The 14,851-nt window shown below is 41.3% G+C and overlaps 1 protein-coding gene across 1 annotated transcript in view; it reads left to right on the top strand.

The window, feature by feature from the left end:
- CAPN9 (calpain 9) overlaps positions 1-14,851 on the top strand; it is a 260,696-nt gene that overhangs the window by 228,000 nt on the left and 17,845 nt on the right. Inside the window, exons 17-18 of the mRNA XM_077289096.1 lie at positions 1,836-1,914; positions 13,419-13,535. Of these exons, the coding sequence (XP_077145211.1) occupies positions 1,836-1,914; positions 13,419-13,535 (196 nt within the window). The remainder of the gene's footprint in view (positions 1-1,835; positions 1,915-13,418; positions 13,536-14,851) is intronic.

The following is a 14,851-nucleotide window of genomic DNA, read 5'->3' as shown; positions in this document are numbered from 1 at the left end:
GCTCAACACCTGAGCCAACATCAAAGTGGAGACCCGACATGCCCCGTACATGTATGGCGCATTTCGAGAAGGGGTTAATGTGAAATGGCATAAGCAATCTATTCTAGAAACAATTATTTGTTTCTGACCACTAAGGGACTATTGGCGTACTTAGGAGAAATTTCAAAACAAATTTTGATGTTCATTTTCTCTTGTTACCCTTGTAAAAATTAGAAATTTCGGGCTAAAGCATCAGTTTCATTGGTGTAAAACGTATTTCATTTTAACGGCCCAATATTATAAAATTCAGTGAAGCACCAGTGGGTTCAAGATGTTCATCAGATTTCTAAATAAATTCTTTAAGATGTATAGTTTCCAAAGGGGACTCCGAAAATGCAACATGCTGTCTGCAATTTATTCCAACCAAATTTGTACTCCAAAAATAAAATATCTCTTGTTCACTTCTGAACCTGTGTCCAAACAGTAGATTCTGACCAGATCTTGGGTACCAGTGTACTCAGGAGTAATTGCCAAATAAATTGATTTTTCCAATTTATCATGTTAGCATTGTAAAAATGAGATATTTGGAACTAAAACAAAAATTTTGTGGTAAAAAATGATGTTATCATTTCCACAGCCAAATGTTATACAATTCTGTGAATCAACTATTGGCTCAAAATGCTTACTACAGCAGTAGATAAATTCCTTGACGATGTGTTTTGCATTTTTCAAAATGAGGTAACTTTTGAGAAGTTTCTGCTGTTTTGGCATCTCAAAGGCTCACCAAATACAACATGACATCCACAATCTATTCTAGCAAAAATTATGCGCCAAAAGTCAAATGGGGCTCCTTCCATTCCAAGCGCTGCTGTATGTCCAAACAGTAGTTTCCAACCATATGTGGGGTATCGGAAAGAACATGTGGAGTATCATACTCAGAAGAAATGGACACTGCATTCTATTGTGCAATTTTACTTGTCACGCCTGTGAAAATGAGAAATTTGAGGCTGAATCAATTTTGTGGTGAGACAAAATGTACTGTAATTTTTATTTTATTTGTTTTAGTAAAAATTAAATATACATTTTCATTTGTAGTTATGAGTTTACTGTAATTAGCACCTAAAGAGTACACAAGCTTTCTGACTACAGTCGAAAATGGGCTCTAGTTTGCTGGCTTTCTGACATATAGGCCCCTCAAAGTCATCTGAAAAGTGAAGTGGTATCTAAAAATATAGGATTTGTAAATTTAATTGAAAAAAATTCTGACAAAATTGTAACCATTTTAACATCCTAACAAGTAATTTCAAGAATGATGTTGATAGAATGTAGTCATATGGTACATGTTATTTATTAATGATTTTTTTGTAGTATGTCAATATTTTTAATAGCTTAAAAATGAGGTTAATGAAATAATGACGGTTGATTCCACTGTGTGCTCCTCTTGAAATATCTGCAGGTAAACAGCATTTCTTGACATGGCAGGTTACCTTTAATACTTCGAAAACAGAGTGGAGTGGTACAGTAGGTTTGTTTGCCTATCCACCTATACCATCTAGTGCGGGCAAGCTCGATTTAGGAGAATAATGTCTGTTAACGGGGGAGAAAGTTACATAAATGATGCTTTGTGTACCAGTAATTATTGTGCATTAGCAACAAATACGTGTATAAAACTCTGTGTGATATCTTATTGAATAAAAGTTCCCCTTTCCTTGCTTACCAGGTCTCTAAATATTCCGAAACTTACTCAGCTACAGTATACTTTAAATAAGTAAAGTACTAAAAGTCTGACAAATTCATTTTCTCAAATTGTCTTGAAAAAAACGTAAAAGTAACTTGTGGTAACCTTTATGTTTTAGAGTCTATTTATGCAGTTTGACACCGATAGATCAGGAACCATGTCTTCATATGAACTTCGCCTAGCTCTGAAGGCTGCAGGTAATAATAGTCTTCCACATTTTCCAACAGAAAAAGATTATTACGTGAAGTAGTAACTGTCAGCAGTAAATACAGCAATGACTAATGGAGCAGCGTTATCTGGCCAGGCTGTGATAAGGGTAGGCAGGGCCGGCGTCAGCACCTGGGCAAGTGCCGGGGCCTAGCGCAGGTGAGGGGGCCCACTCACCATCGGGGACATCAGGACGTTGAGGGAACCCAGTGCCCATGCGTGGGTCCCCCCCACTTGCTTAGGGCCCCAGTACTTGCAATACTTACTTCTCCCTGATTCTCTACAGCAGCATCTTCCAAGTCTCCTGACTCTGTGACGTTTCAGGTCAGAGGGCACGATGATGTCACTATAGCATGCTCTCTGCTCTGAACAGTCACAGTGCAAAGAGCTGGAAGATAGTGACACTGAGGAGTCTGGAGGAGAGCAGCGACCAGCGAGGAGAGATGAGTATTTCATTTTTTTTAATGTTTGGAGAAATATATGGGGCCCATTATGTATGTAGCATTATATGGGGGCCATCATACACTGAAGCATTATATAGGGCCCATTATACACTGGGGCATTGTATGGGGCCCATTATATTTGTAGCAATATATGGGCCCATCATATACTATATTGGGCTCATTATGTATGGAGCAATATATTTGGCCCAATATACTGTATCGAGGAATTTATGGGGGCTCATTGTACTGTATGGAGCAATATATGGGGCTATTTATTATTTATGGAGCATTATATGGGGGTCATTATACTGAATGGAGCTATATATGGGGCCCATTATACTGTATGGAGCAATATACGGAGTCCATTATTCTGTATGGAGCAATATATGGGGTCCATTATTCTGTATGGACCAATATATGGAGCTCACTATACTGTAAGGAGCTATATATGGACCTCATAATTCTGTATAGAGTAATAGATAGGGTTCATTATTCTGCATAGAGCAATATATGGGGTCCATTATAATAAATGCAGCAACATATGGGGCTCATTATACTGTATGGAACAATATATGGGGCTCATTATACTTTATGGCGCATTATATAGGGTCCATTATTCTGTATGGAGCATTATATGGGGTCTATTACACTGTATGGAGCATTACATGGGACATTATTATGTATGGAGCACTATGTGGTACCCTGTTGTGAATTCCGTTCTCGGACTCCCTCCTGTGGTCATGAATGGTACTTTGGTTAGTTCTGCTCTTGGACTCCCTCTGGTGGCTTTGAGCGGAACTGCTGGTCACTGAGGTTGGCTTTATCAGCTGCTCTCGTTTATTGCTATGCTGGCTTCCCTATTTAACTCCACTCAGATCGTTACTTCTTGCCAGCTGTCAATGTCTTAGTACTGGTTCAGATCTCTCTTGGACTTCTCTGAGGACCTGTCTACTCCAGCAGAAGCTAAGTCCTTGCTTGTTCAATTGTTGTTACTGCTTCTTGAAAATATTTCTTAGTACTGCTAATTTCTAGTCCAGCCTGCTATCATGATATTCCCTTGCTAGCTGGAAGCTCTGGGGGTGCAGAGTGGCACCTCCTCACCGTGAGTCGGTGTGGGGGACTTTTTGCATACTCTGCGTGGTTTTTTGTAGTTTTTTGTGCTGACCGCATAGCTCTCTTTTCTATCCTCTGACTATTTAGTGAAGTCTGGCCTCCTTTGCTAAAATCTGTTTCATTCCTGTGTTTGTGACTTTCCTCTTAACTCACAGTCAATATATGTGGGGGGCTGCCTTTACGTTTGGGGAATCTCTCTGAGGCAAGGTAAGGCTTCTATTTCTGTATTTAGGGGTAGTTAGCTCTTAGGCTGTGAAGAGGCGTCTAGGGAGAGTTAGGTACGCTCCACGGCTATTTCTAGTGTGTGTGATAGGAGTAGGGTTTGCGGTCAGCAGAGTTCCCACTTCCCCAGAGCTAGTCCCGATTTCAAGTTTACTCATCAGGTCATTCCGAGTGCTCCTAACCACCAGGTCCATAACAGTACAGCTGTCCCACAAAGTGTTAATGCATCTCAAAAGAGGGATAAGAGAAGTTCTGAACCCATTTTTTTTTCTTTGCAGTGTGTTTTGTCTCTGTGTTCCCCTTAACCTCTGGGTGGTTCAGGACTCAGGTGTAGATATGGATATTCAAGGTCTGTCCTCTTGTGTTGATCAACTCGCTGCAAGGGTACAAAGCATTCAAGATTTTGTAGTTCAGAATCCTATGTTAGAGCCTAGAATTCCAATTCCTGATTTGTTTTCTGGGGATAGATCTAAGTTTCTGAATTTCAAAAATAATTGCAGACTGTTTCTTGCTTTGAAACCCCGCTCCTCTGGTGACCCCATTCAGCAAGTGAAAATTGTTATTTCTTTATTGCGTGGCGATCCGCAAGACTGGGCATTCTCCCTTGCGCCAGGAGATCCTGCACTGCTTAATGTAGATGCGTTTTTTCTGGCGCTTGGATTGCTTTATGACGAACCGAATTCAGTGGATCAGGCAGAGAAAATCTTGCTGGCTTTGTGTCAGGGTCAGGATGAAGCGGAGGTATATTGTCAGAAGTTTAGAAAATGGTCTGTGCTTACTCAATGGAATGAGTGTGCCCTGGCAGCAATTTTTAGAAAGGGTCTTTCTGAAGCCCTTAAGGATGTTATGGTGGGGTTCCCCACGCCTGCTGGTCTGAATGAATCAATGTCCTTGGCCATTCAAATTGATCGGCGTTTGCGCGAGCGCAAGATTGTGCACCATTTGGCAGTGTCCTCTGAGCAGAGGCCTGAGCTTATGCAATGTGATAGAACTTTGACCAGAACTGAACGGCAAGAACACAGACATCAGAATGGGCTGTGTTTTTACTGTGGTGACCCCACTCATGCTATCTCTGATTGTCCTAAGCGCACTAAGCGGTTCGCTAGGTCTGTCACCATTGGTACTGTACAGCCTAAATTTCTTTTGTCTGTTACTCTGATTTGCTCTTTGTCATCCTACTCGGTTATGGCATTTGTGGATTCAGGCGCTGCCCTGAATTTAATGGACTTGGAGTTTGCAAGGCGCTGTGGTTTTTTCTTGGAGCCTTTGCAGTATCCTATTCCATTAAGGGGAATTGATGCCACGCCGTTGGCCAAGAATAAGCCTCAGTACTGGACTCGGTTGACCATGTGCATGGCTCCTGCACATCAGGAAGATATTCGCTTTCTGTTGTTGCATAAATTGCATGATGTGGTCGTGTTAGGTTTGCCATAACTACAGGTTCATAATCCAGTATTGGACTGGAAATCAATGTCTGTGTCTAGTTGGGGTTGCCAAGGGGTACATGGCGATGTTCCGTTGGTGTCAATTTCTTCTTCCACTCCTTCTGAAGTCCCTGAGTTTCTGTCGGATTACCAGGATGTATTTGATGAGCCCAAATCCAGTGTCCTACCCCCTCATAGGGATTGTGATTGTGCTATAAATTTGATTCCTGGTAGTAAGTTTCCTAAGGGCCGACTTTTCAATTTATCTGTGCCAGAGCACGCCGCTATGCGGAGTTATATAAAGGAGTCCTTGGAGAAAGGGCATATTCGCCCGTCTTCATCACCGTTGGGAGCAGGGTTCTTTTTTGTGGCCAAGAAGGATGGTTCTCTGAGACCCTGTATAGATTACCGCCTTCTCAATAAAATCACGGTCAAATTTCAGTACCCTTTGCCTCTGCTGTCTGATTTGTTTGCTCGGATTAAGGGGGCTAATTGGTTCACCAAGATAGATCTTCGAGGGGCGTATAACCTTGTGCGTATTAAACAGGGCGATGAATGGAAAACAGCATTTAATATGCCCGAGGGCCATTTTGAGTACCTGGTAATGCCATTCGGGCTTTCAAATGCTCCATCTGTGTTTCAGTCCTTTATGCATGACATCTTCCGAAAGTATCTGGATAGATTCATGATTGTATATTTGGATGATATTTTGGTCTTTTCGGATGATTGGGAGTCTCATGTGAAACAGGTCAGAATGGTATTCCAGGTCCTTCGTGCTAATTCCTTGTTTGTGAAGGGGTCTAAATGTCTCTTCGGAGTTCAGAAGGTTTCCTTTTTGGGCTTCATTTTTTCCCCTTCTACTATCGAGATGGATCCTGTTAAAGTTCAGGCCATTTATGATTGGACTCAACCTACATCTGTGAAGAGCCTCCAGAAATTCCTGGGCTTTGCTAATTTTTACCATCGCTTCATCGCTAATTTTTCTAGTGTGGTTAAACCTTTGACTGATTTGACAAAGAAAGGTGCTGATGTGGTGAATTGGTCCTCTGTGGCCGTTGAGGCTTTTCAGGAGCTGAAACGTCGTTTTTCTTCGGCCCCTGTGTTGCGTCAGCCAGATGTTTCGCTCCCTTTTCAGGTTGAGGTTGATGCTTCTGAGATTGGAGCAGGGGCTGTTTTGTCTCAAAGAAGTTCTGATGGCTCTGTGATGAAGCCATGTGCCTTCTTTTCTAGAAAGTTTTCGCCTGCTGAGCGTAATTATGATGTTGGCAATCGGGAGCTGCTGGCTATGAAGTGGGCATTCGAGGAGTGGCGACATTGGCTTGAGGGAGCCAAGCACCGCGTGGTGGTCTTGACGGATCACAAAAATCTGATTTATCTCGAGTCTGCCAAGCGGTTGAATCCTAGACAGGCTCGATGGTCGCTGTTTTTCTCCCGTTTCGATTTTGTGGTCTCATACCTTCCAGGTTCTAAGAATGTGAAGGCGGGTGCCCTTTCTAGGAGTTTTGTGCCTGATTCTCCGGGAGTCCCAGAGCCGGCTGGTATTCTCAAAGAGGGGGTAATTCTGTCTGCCATCACCCCTGATTTGCGGCGGGTGCTGCAGGAGTTTCAGGCTGATAGACCTGACCATTGCCCAGCGGAGAAACTGTTTGTCCCTGATAGGTGGACTAGCAGAGTTATTTCTGAGGTTCATTGCTCAGTGTTGGCCGGTCATCCTGGGATTTTTGGTACCAGAGATTTGGTGGCTAGGTCCTTTTGGTGGCCTTCCTTGTCACGGGATGTGCGTTCTTTTGTGCAGTCCTGTGAGACTTGTGCTCGGGCTAAGCCCTGCTGTTCTCGTGCCAGTGGGTTGCTTTTGCCCTTGCCAGTCCCGAAAAGGCCTTGGACGCATGTGTCCATGGATTTTATTTCAGATCTTCCTGTCTCTCAAAGGATGTCTGTCATCTGGGTGGTTTGTGATCGCTTTTCTAAGATGGTCCATTTGGTACCCTTGCCTAAATTGCCTTCCTCCTCTGATTTGGTGCCATTATTTTTTCAACATGTGGTTCGTTTGCATGGCATTCCGGAGAACATTGTGTCGGACAGAGGTTCCCAGTTTGTCTCTAGGTTTTGGCGGTCCTTTTGTGCTAAGATGGGCATTGATTTGTCTTTTTCTTCGGCTTTCCATCCTCAAACAAATGGCCAAACCGAACGAACCAACCAGACTTTGGAAACCTATCTGAGATGCTTTGTTTCTGCTGATCAGGATGATTGGGTGACCTTCTTGCCATTGGCTGAGTTCGCCCTTAATAATCGGGCTAGTTCTGCTACTTTGGTTTCACCTTTTTTCTGCAATTCTGGTTTTCATTCTCGTTTTTCTTCGGGGCAGGTTGAGCCTTCTGACTGTCCTGGTGTGGATTCTGTGGTGGACAGGTTGCAGCAAATTTGGACCCACGTAGTGGACAATCTGACGTTGTCCCAGGAGAAGGCTCAACGTTTCGCTAACCGCCGTCGTTGTGTTGGTCCCCGACTTCGTGTTGGGGATTTGGTTTGGTTGTCTTCTCGTTTTGTTCCTATGAAGGTTTCTTCTCCTAAGTTTAAGCCTCGTTTCATTGGTCCTTATAAGATTTCTGAAATTCTCAACCATGTGTCATTTCGTTTGGTCCTTCCAGCTTCTTTTGCCATCCATAATGTGTTCCATAGGTCGTTGTTGCGGAGGTACGTGGCGCCTATGGTTCCCTCCGTTGATCCTCCGGCTCCGGTGTTGGTTGAGGGGGAGTTTGAGTATGTGGTGGAAAAAATTTTGGATTCTCGTATTTCGAGACGGAAGCTTCAGTACCTGGTTAAGTGGAAGGGCTATGGTCAGGAGGATAATTCCTGGGTTGTTGCCTCCGATGTCCATGCTGCCAATTTAGTTCGTGCCTTTCATTTGGCTCGTCCTGATCGGCCTGGGGGCCCTGGTGAGGGTTCGGTGACCCCTCCTCAAGGGGGGGGGTACTGTTGTGAATTCCGTTCTCGGACTCCCTCCTGTGGTCATGAATGGTACTTTGGTTAGTTCTGCTCTTGGACTCCCTCTGGTGGCTTCGAGCGGAACTGCTGGTCACTGAGGTTGGCTTTATCAGCTGCTCTCGTTTATTGCTATGCTGGCTTCCCTATTTAACTCCACTCAGATCGTTACTTCTTGCCAGCTGTCAATGTCTTAGTACTGGTTCAGATCTCTCTTAGCTTCTGCTGGAGTAGACAGGTCCTCAGAGAAGTCCAAGTCCTTGCTTGTTCAATTGTTGTTACTGCTTCTTGAAAATATTTCTTAGTACTGCTAATTTCTAGTCCAGCCTGCTATCATGATATTCCCTTGCTAGCTGGAAGCTCTGGGGGTGCAGAGTGGCACCTCCTCACCGTGAGTCGGTGTGGGGGACTTTTTGCATACTCTGTGTGGTTTTTTGTAGTTTTTTGTGCTGACCGCATAGCTCTCTTTTCTATCCTCTGACTATTTAGTGAAGTCTGGCCTCCTTTGCTAAAATCTGTTTCATTCCTGCGTTTGTGACTTTCCTCTTAACTCACAGTCAATATATGTGGGGGGCTGCCTTTATCTTTGGGGAATCTCTCTGAGGCAAGGTAAGGCTTCTATTTCTATCTTTAGGGGTAGTTAGCTCTTAGGCTGTGAAGAGGCGTCTAGGGAGAGTTAGGTACGCTCCACGGCTATTTCTAGTGTGTGTGATAGGAGTAGGGTTTGCGGTCAGCAGAGTTCCCACTTCCCCAGCTAGAGCTAGTCCCGATTTCAAGTTTACTCATCAGGTCATTCCGGGTGCTCCTAACCACCAGGTCCATAACAGTACCCATAATATACTGAATGGAGCTTTATGCAGTGCCTATAATACTGTATGGAAGACTATACTGTCCAGTTTCTGAGCTATTGTAGAATTTACAATATATGTCACTCATGTAATGTAAGAAGTGAAATCTTTGGCATTGTACTATACCTACATTTCTTATCTGTCCATCATGAATCGTGGTATGTGTTAAAGGGACCCACTGTGACTCTTTCACCCGGGGCCCATGAAAACCTGGGGCCGGTCATGAGGGTAGGCACAATAGTAGGTCATCACTAAAAGGAAATACTGGAAACCAAGATCTGGTAGCTAAAAACTTGTGTAAGTCTATGTTCCCGTGGTCAGTTTTTGGCGAGCTTTTAATGCTGTGTATTTTCGCTACTTTATAACCAGCGTCTTACAGTTCTGGCAAAGTGGATGGGATTTATAGACAGCTCATGCCCACTGTGCTTCTATTTCACTCAGCATAAACTGACCTGCGGTGCGTGTTTCAAATCCACAACATGTCAATCTGTCTTGGGGGTGCACAGAGTTTTACGTTCAGGTTTTTCCCATAGACTTGCATTAGATGCGGAAAATAAGCTAGTAAAATATGCACATGCGTTTTTAGTGTTTATTTTGGTGGAACTGCATCAGAAATGCATGTACCGTAATCTGCACATGACTGTATCAAAAAAGTTTTGTTGAAGCCAAACATCGGTAAGCATAAAAAATAAAATAAGATGATGGCTAAAAAGCCATGGCCAGCTCACCGATCCTTGCAGGCGCACGGAGCTTCGTCTCGGATCCAGACGAGGGATAATTACAAAGTAGAAACAGAAGGTGGTCCAGCTCCAATAAAAGAGATTCTTTATTAATGGTTAAAATCCAGTGACATAATAGATCCTTGCTGTAGTACAAATGTGGGGGTACAGAGCCCATGCAACGCGTTTCGATCGCTGCCGATCTTAATCAATGCATGCTTCAACAAAGAAACAGTGATTATTTTATAAAATAATGAACCAATACAATGCTGAGTTCAGATCACATGACTTATACCACAGATTTGGCAAATCTGTGGTATAAGTGATCTGAACTCAGCATTGTATTGGTTCATTATTTTATAAAATAATCACTGTTTCTGGATTTTAACCATTAATAAAGAATCTCTTTTATTGGAGCTGGAGCACCTTCTGTTTCTACTTTATAAAAAATAAAGCAGCTTTATTTAAAACATTGCCCACCGACACGAGACAAAAAATCGCTTCAAAAAATGCAATAAATAAGCATGTAAACAAATGCACTTAAACACGTGATGAAAAACACAAGTAACCTAATTTATATAATAGGTGCACAAATGGTGCAAGAAATTGAAACATGAAAAACTTACCAAAAGCTCATCGTGGGATTGTAGTCCTAGGCTGTGTGCCTACGATGAGTTTTTGATGCTGTGTATTTTTGCTGCTTCGAAAACGCAGCAATGTGGATGGGATTTATAGAAATCTAAGGCTACGTTCCCATGATGAGCTGTTGCTGAGTTTTAGATGTTGCAAATTTTTGCACCATTTCTGCACCCATTATGTAAATTAGGTCACTTGGGTTTTGCACATTGCCTTTTTGAGTGCATTTCTTACAGGGGTTTTTACTGCGTTTTTGACTCAGTTTTTATGTCTCTTGCTGGTCTGTCATGTTTTAAACAAAGCTGCTTTGTGTTTAACATTTCCTGTTATTTGGCTTTGACAAAATTTTACTGACAGACTCGTGCAGATTACATGTGATTATAATGTGTTTTTGACACAGAAACGCATGTGTATTTTTTACCTGCAGATTTCCCACATCTAATGCAAGTCTATGGAAAAAACTCCATGTACCCGCAACAGAAATTGACTTTGTGGATTTGAAGTGTGGACCGCAGGTCTCTTTTGACCCTGTAGAAAGAAGCACAGTGGAAATAAGATTCTATAAATCCCATCGACTTTGCTGGAACTGTGGACACTGAGTTTTTGACACCGCGAAATACGCAGAGTCAAATCTCACCAAAAACTCATCGTGGGTCAAAAAATTTGCTGTAAAAAACTGAAAGGCTGCTTTTGTTAAAGAGGAGGACACCTAGCTACTTTAAATGCCATAGCGACTCATGGTAAGAAAGACAATGACCAACAGATGTTTGAAGCACAAGGTGTCGTGACATGGTATAAAGCCGGCGTCACACTTAGCATAGGGAAATACGGTCTGTTTTTTACAGACCAAATACGCAGAAATGTTCCCTGAACAGACAGTGATCCGTATGTCATCCGTAGGCAATGTGTGGCTGCATATTTTGCGCATATAAACCTCCGTATGTAATCCGTATGGCATCCGCACAGCGAGATTTTCTCGCCGGCTAAACATGTATACAGTGTATATATGTATGTATATATATATATATATATATATATATATATATATATATATAGTATATATACAGTGTACCCCGGACGAAGCATTTCGGTGCGAAACGCGCGTCGGGTGTGGTGGGTCCCCGGGTTCTTCCTCCTGGTAACTATACCCATATTTAGACGCTATATTTATGTAGTATGTGAGTACTTCTGCTAAGCTATTTCAGCTGTTTAATGCTACGTATGGGCATTGTGTTATACTCCACATGTGTATATATTTACTATGCTGTATGTTGATGGAGTTACCATACATCTGTCACATATTTGTTGTCATATATGCTTCTTTAATGACTACTCTCTGCTGCTTTACCTTTGTGTCTACTGAGGTTGTTTCCTGTGTGTGACCCACCATTGCTTCTGCACTGGTGGTCACTACCCCCAACTATGTTATATGTTATATATGTTGTTTTTATATCAATAAAGTATATACTTACTTCTAGTATCTGGCCTTGATGTGAGGGTATTTTGTTTTGGTGTGTCATTATGGTTGTACCTTCATGGCTTTATTAGGGATATTATTTTGGTGTTATATATATATATATATATATATATATATATATATATATATATATATATATATATATATATATATATATATATATATATCAGTGAGACACATATATATATATTTATATTTAATACAGTGCTAGATAGCTTAAAAGCCGGTAATTCAATTGCCGGCTTTTGCTTTCTCATTATCAAACCCGACATGATATGAGACATGATTACATACAGTAAACCATTTCATATCCTTATTTTTTTTTACATATTCCTCACTACTAATGTTAGAAGTGTCTGTGTGCCAAATTTTGGGGCTCTAGGTGCTAAAATAAAGGGTTAAATCACGGAAAAAACTGGCGTGGGCTCCCGTGCAATTTTCTCTGCCAGAGTGGGAAAGCCAGTGACTGAGGGCAGATATTAATAGCCTAGAGAGGGACCATGGATATTGCCCCCCCCCCGGCTAAAAACATCTGCCCCCAGCCACCCCAGAAAAGGCGCATCTGTAAGATGCGCCTATTCTGACACTTAGCCTCTTTCTTCCCACTCCCCTATAGTGGTGGGATATGGGATAATAAAAGGTTAATGTCACCTTGCTAATGTAAGGTGACATTAAGCCTGGTTAATAATGGAGCGATGTCAATAAGACACCTATCCATTATTAATCCAATAGTAGTAAAGGGTTAATAATACACACACACATTATGAATAAAGTATTTTAATGAAATAAAAACACACATGGGGTTTTATGCTTAATCCACCTGAATTTTGCACACAGACACTTCTAACATTATTAGTGAGGAATATGTAAACAAAATAAGGGATATGAAATGGTTTACTGTATCGGGTTTGATAAGGTGATGGCAAATCCAGCAATTGAATTACCGGCTTTTAAGCTATCTAGCTCTGTATTAAATATAAATCTATAAGTATATATATATATATATATATATATATATATATATATATATATATATATATATAATGTGTGGACATTTATTCTATCTATTCTATTCTAACCTGTCAGTGTGATTTTACTGTACACCGCACTGAATTGCCGGCTTTTCTATAGAACACCGGTGCGTATTTCTCGCAGGTCACATTGATGGTCCATGTGTAATCCGTATTTTTCTCGCCCCCATAGACTTTAATTGGCGGATTTTTTGTGCAATACGCTGACAAACGCAGCATGCTGCGATTTTCTCAGCCCGTAAAATACGGCTGCGAAATATACGGCAGATAGGAGCTGCCCCATAGAGAATCATTGGTCTGTGTGCAATGTGTTGTTTTTGCGCCTCTCATATGTCCGTAAAACTCTCTAGTGTGACGCCGGCCTTAGCCATGTTACATTATATATCACTCTCATGGCACATCCATTTCAATGTGCCAGGATCTGTGTGTTCAGTATTTGTTAGTATATGTCTGACCGTAACGGATAGCATGGTTCTGGGGCATTTTGTGAAACCGTTTCCAGTTTTATTACAAATATGTTATTACTGCAACAATATAAATGTGGTAATGCCAACAAACAATACACTGATATTTTATAATGTTTCCTTTGATTTATTTAGGTATTCAACTTAATAATATCGTTCTGCAGCTGATTGTCCTGAGGTACGCAGATGACGACTATCAAATCGAATTTGACGATTTTTTGAACTGTTTAGTCCGACTGGAAAATGCTTTCAGTAAGTACAAAATGGCTTAATATGTTTATTTTTAACACTGCAATAACTGACTTGTGCATATTTGAAATGAAATCCGTGATATGTCAATTTCTGAGTATTATGTGCAGATCTTCCCCATAGATTTGCATTGTATGAGTAAAATGTGCAGGGAAAAACGTATGAAATCCACACATGACTATCAAAGTTTTTCCAAATCTAAATACCATGAAGTATCCAAAACAAACTACCGTAGCTTTATACAAAACCTGACGTTGCAAAAAGAGACCAAACTACAGCGTAAAAAAATGCGATAAAAACGCAAGTAACCTAAGTTACCTATTAGGTGCAGAAATGCTGCAGAAAGCCTGCAACATTAGAAACGCACCAAATACTCATTGTGGGACCGTAGCTTAACTGACACATACCAACATAGGCCATGACCAAATATTACCTGAATAAGCAGAAGTGATAATGCCAGCGTACTTATCATAAACTAAGGCTACTGTACTACAACTGATATTACCACCACACAGTGACCATATAATGGTAATGTCAGTTTTACACCAGTCTTTTGCAGACCATATATGAGTGTACTGGGCAGATTCTCACCAGTGATGCCTCTCTGATTGTTCATTCATTTTCTCTTTTCCTTTTCATTTGGCCCAGACCGCCATGACTTCTTTTTCCATTCCTAACTCATCCCTTCAAAATGTAATCCAGGGACATCTTTGACTTACTGTTTTTCTAGGACCCTGTTCACAATCTCCCGCTTCTTCACAAAATATATAGTGCTATAACCAATATCCTAGACAGTACTAATGTCCCCTCTGTGCCCTGCACAGTAGTAACGCTGTTTCTGAACTTCATTCCTGTCCCTCCTTGCAGTAGTTATACAGCAGCCTAGAACAATAATGTCCCCCTGTATCTCCTAATAATAATTTCCCTTGACTTTTAAAAATAATAATGATCCTGTACCGTGTTATAATAAAACAAACACACCTCTGTACTTTTTATAATAATAATAAGAATAATGATAAAAAAGGCTTCCTGTGCTTCCCCCATAATGATGATCACTCAGTGTGCATGCTATAATGTTTACCCTTGGTGCCTCTTTATTGTAAGAATGATGGCACATTCACATTAACAGTTAATTTACATATTAAGAAAGATGTTGATTTCCCTGGAATAAAACATCAGATAGCAGATATCATATTAATCAACGTTCTATAACCTGTATGCCCATATAAACAGCTTAGGAGGGCTGATGCTACTGACAGATTCCCTTTTAAGACATGGACAGGAATAGGTGTTGCGGCACTTACCATTATTTTGCTCCT

Source organism: Ranitomeya variabilis, chromosome 2, assembly GCF_051348905.1.
Source record: "Ranitomeya variabilis isolate aRanVar5 chromosome 2, aRanVar5.hap1, whole genome shotgun sequence".
Lineage (NCBI taxonomy): Eukaryota > Metazoa > Chordata > Amphibia > Anura > Dendrobatidae > Ranitomeya > Ranitomeya variabilis.
The sequence above is the reverse complement of the archived record's forward strand: the minus strand, read 5'-3'. Positions and strand labels throughout refer to the sequence as shown.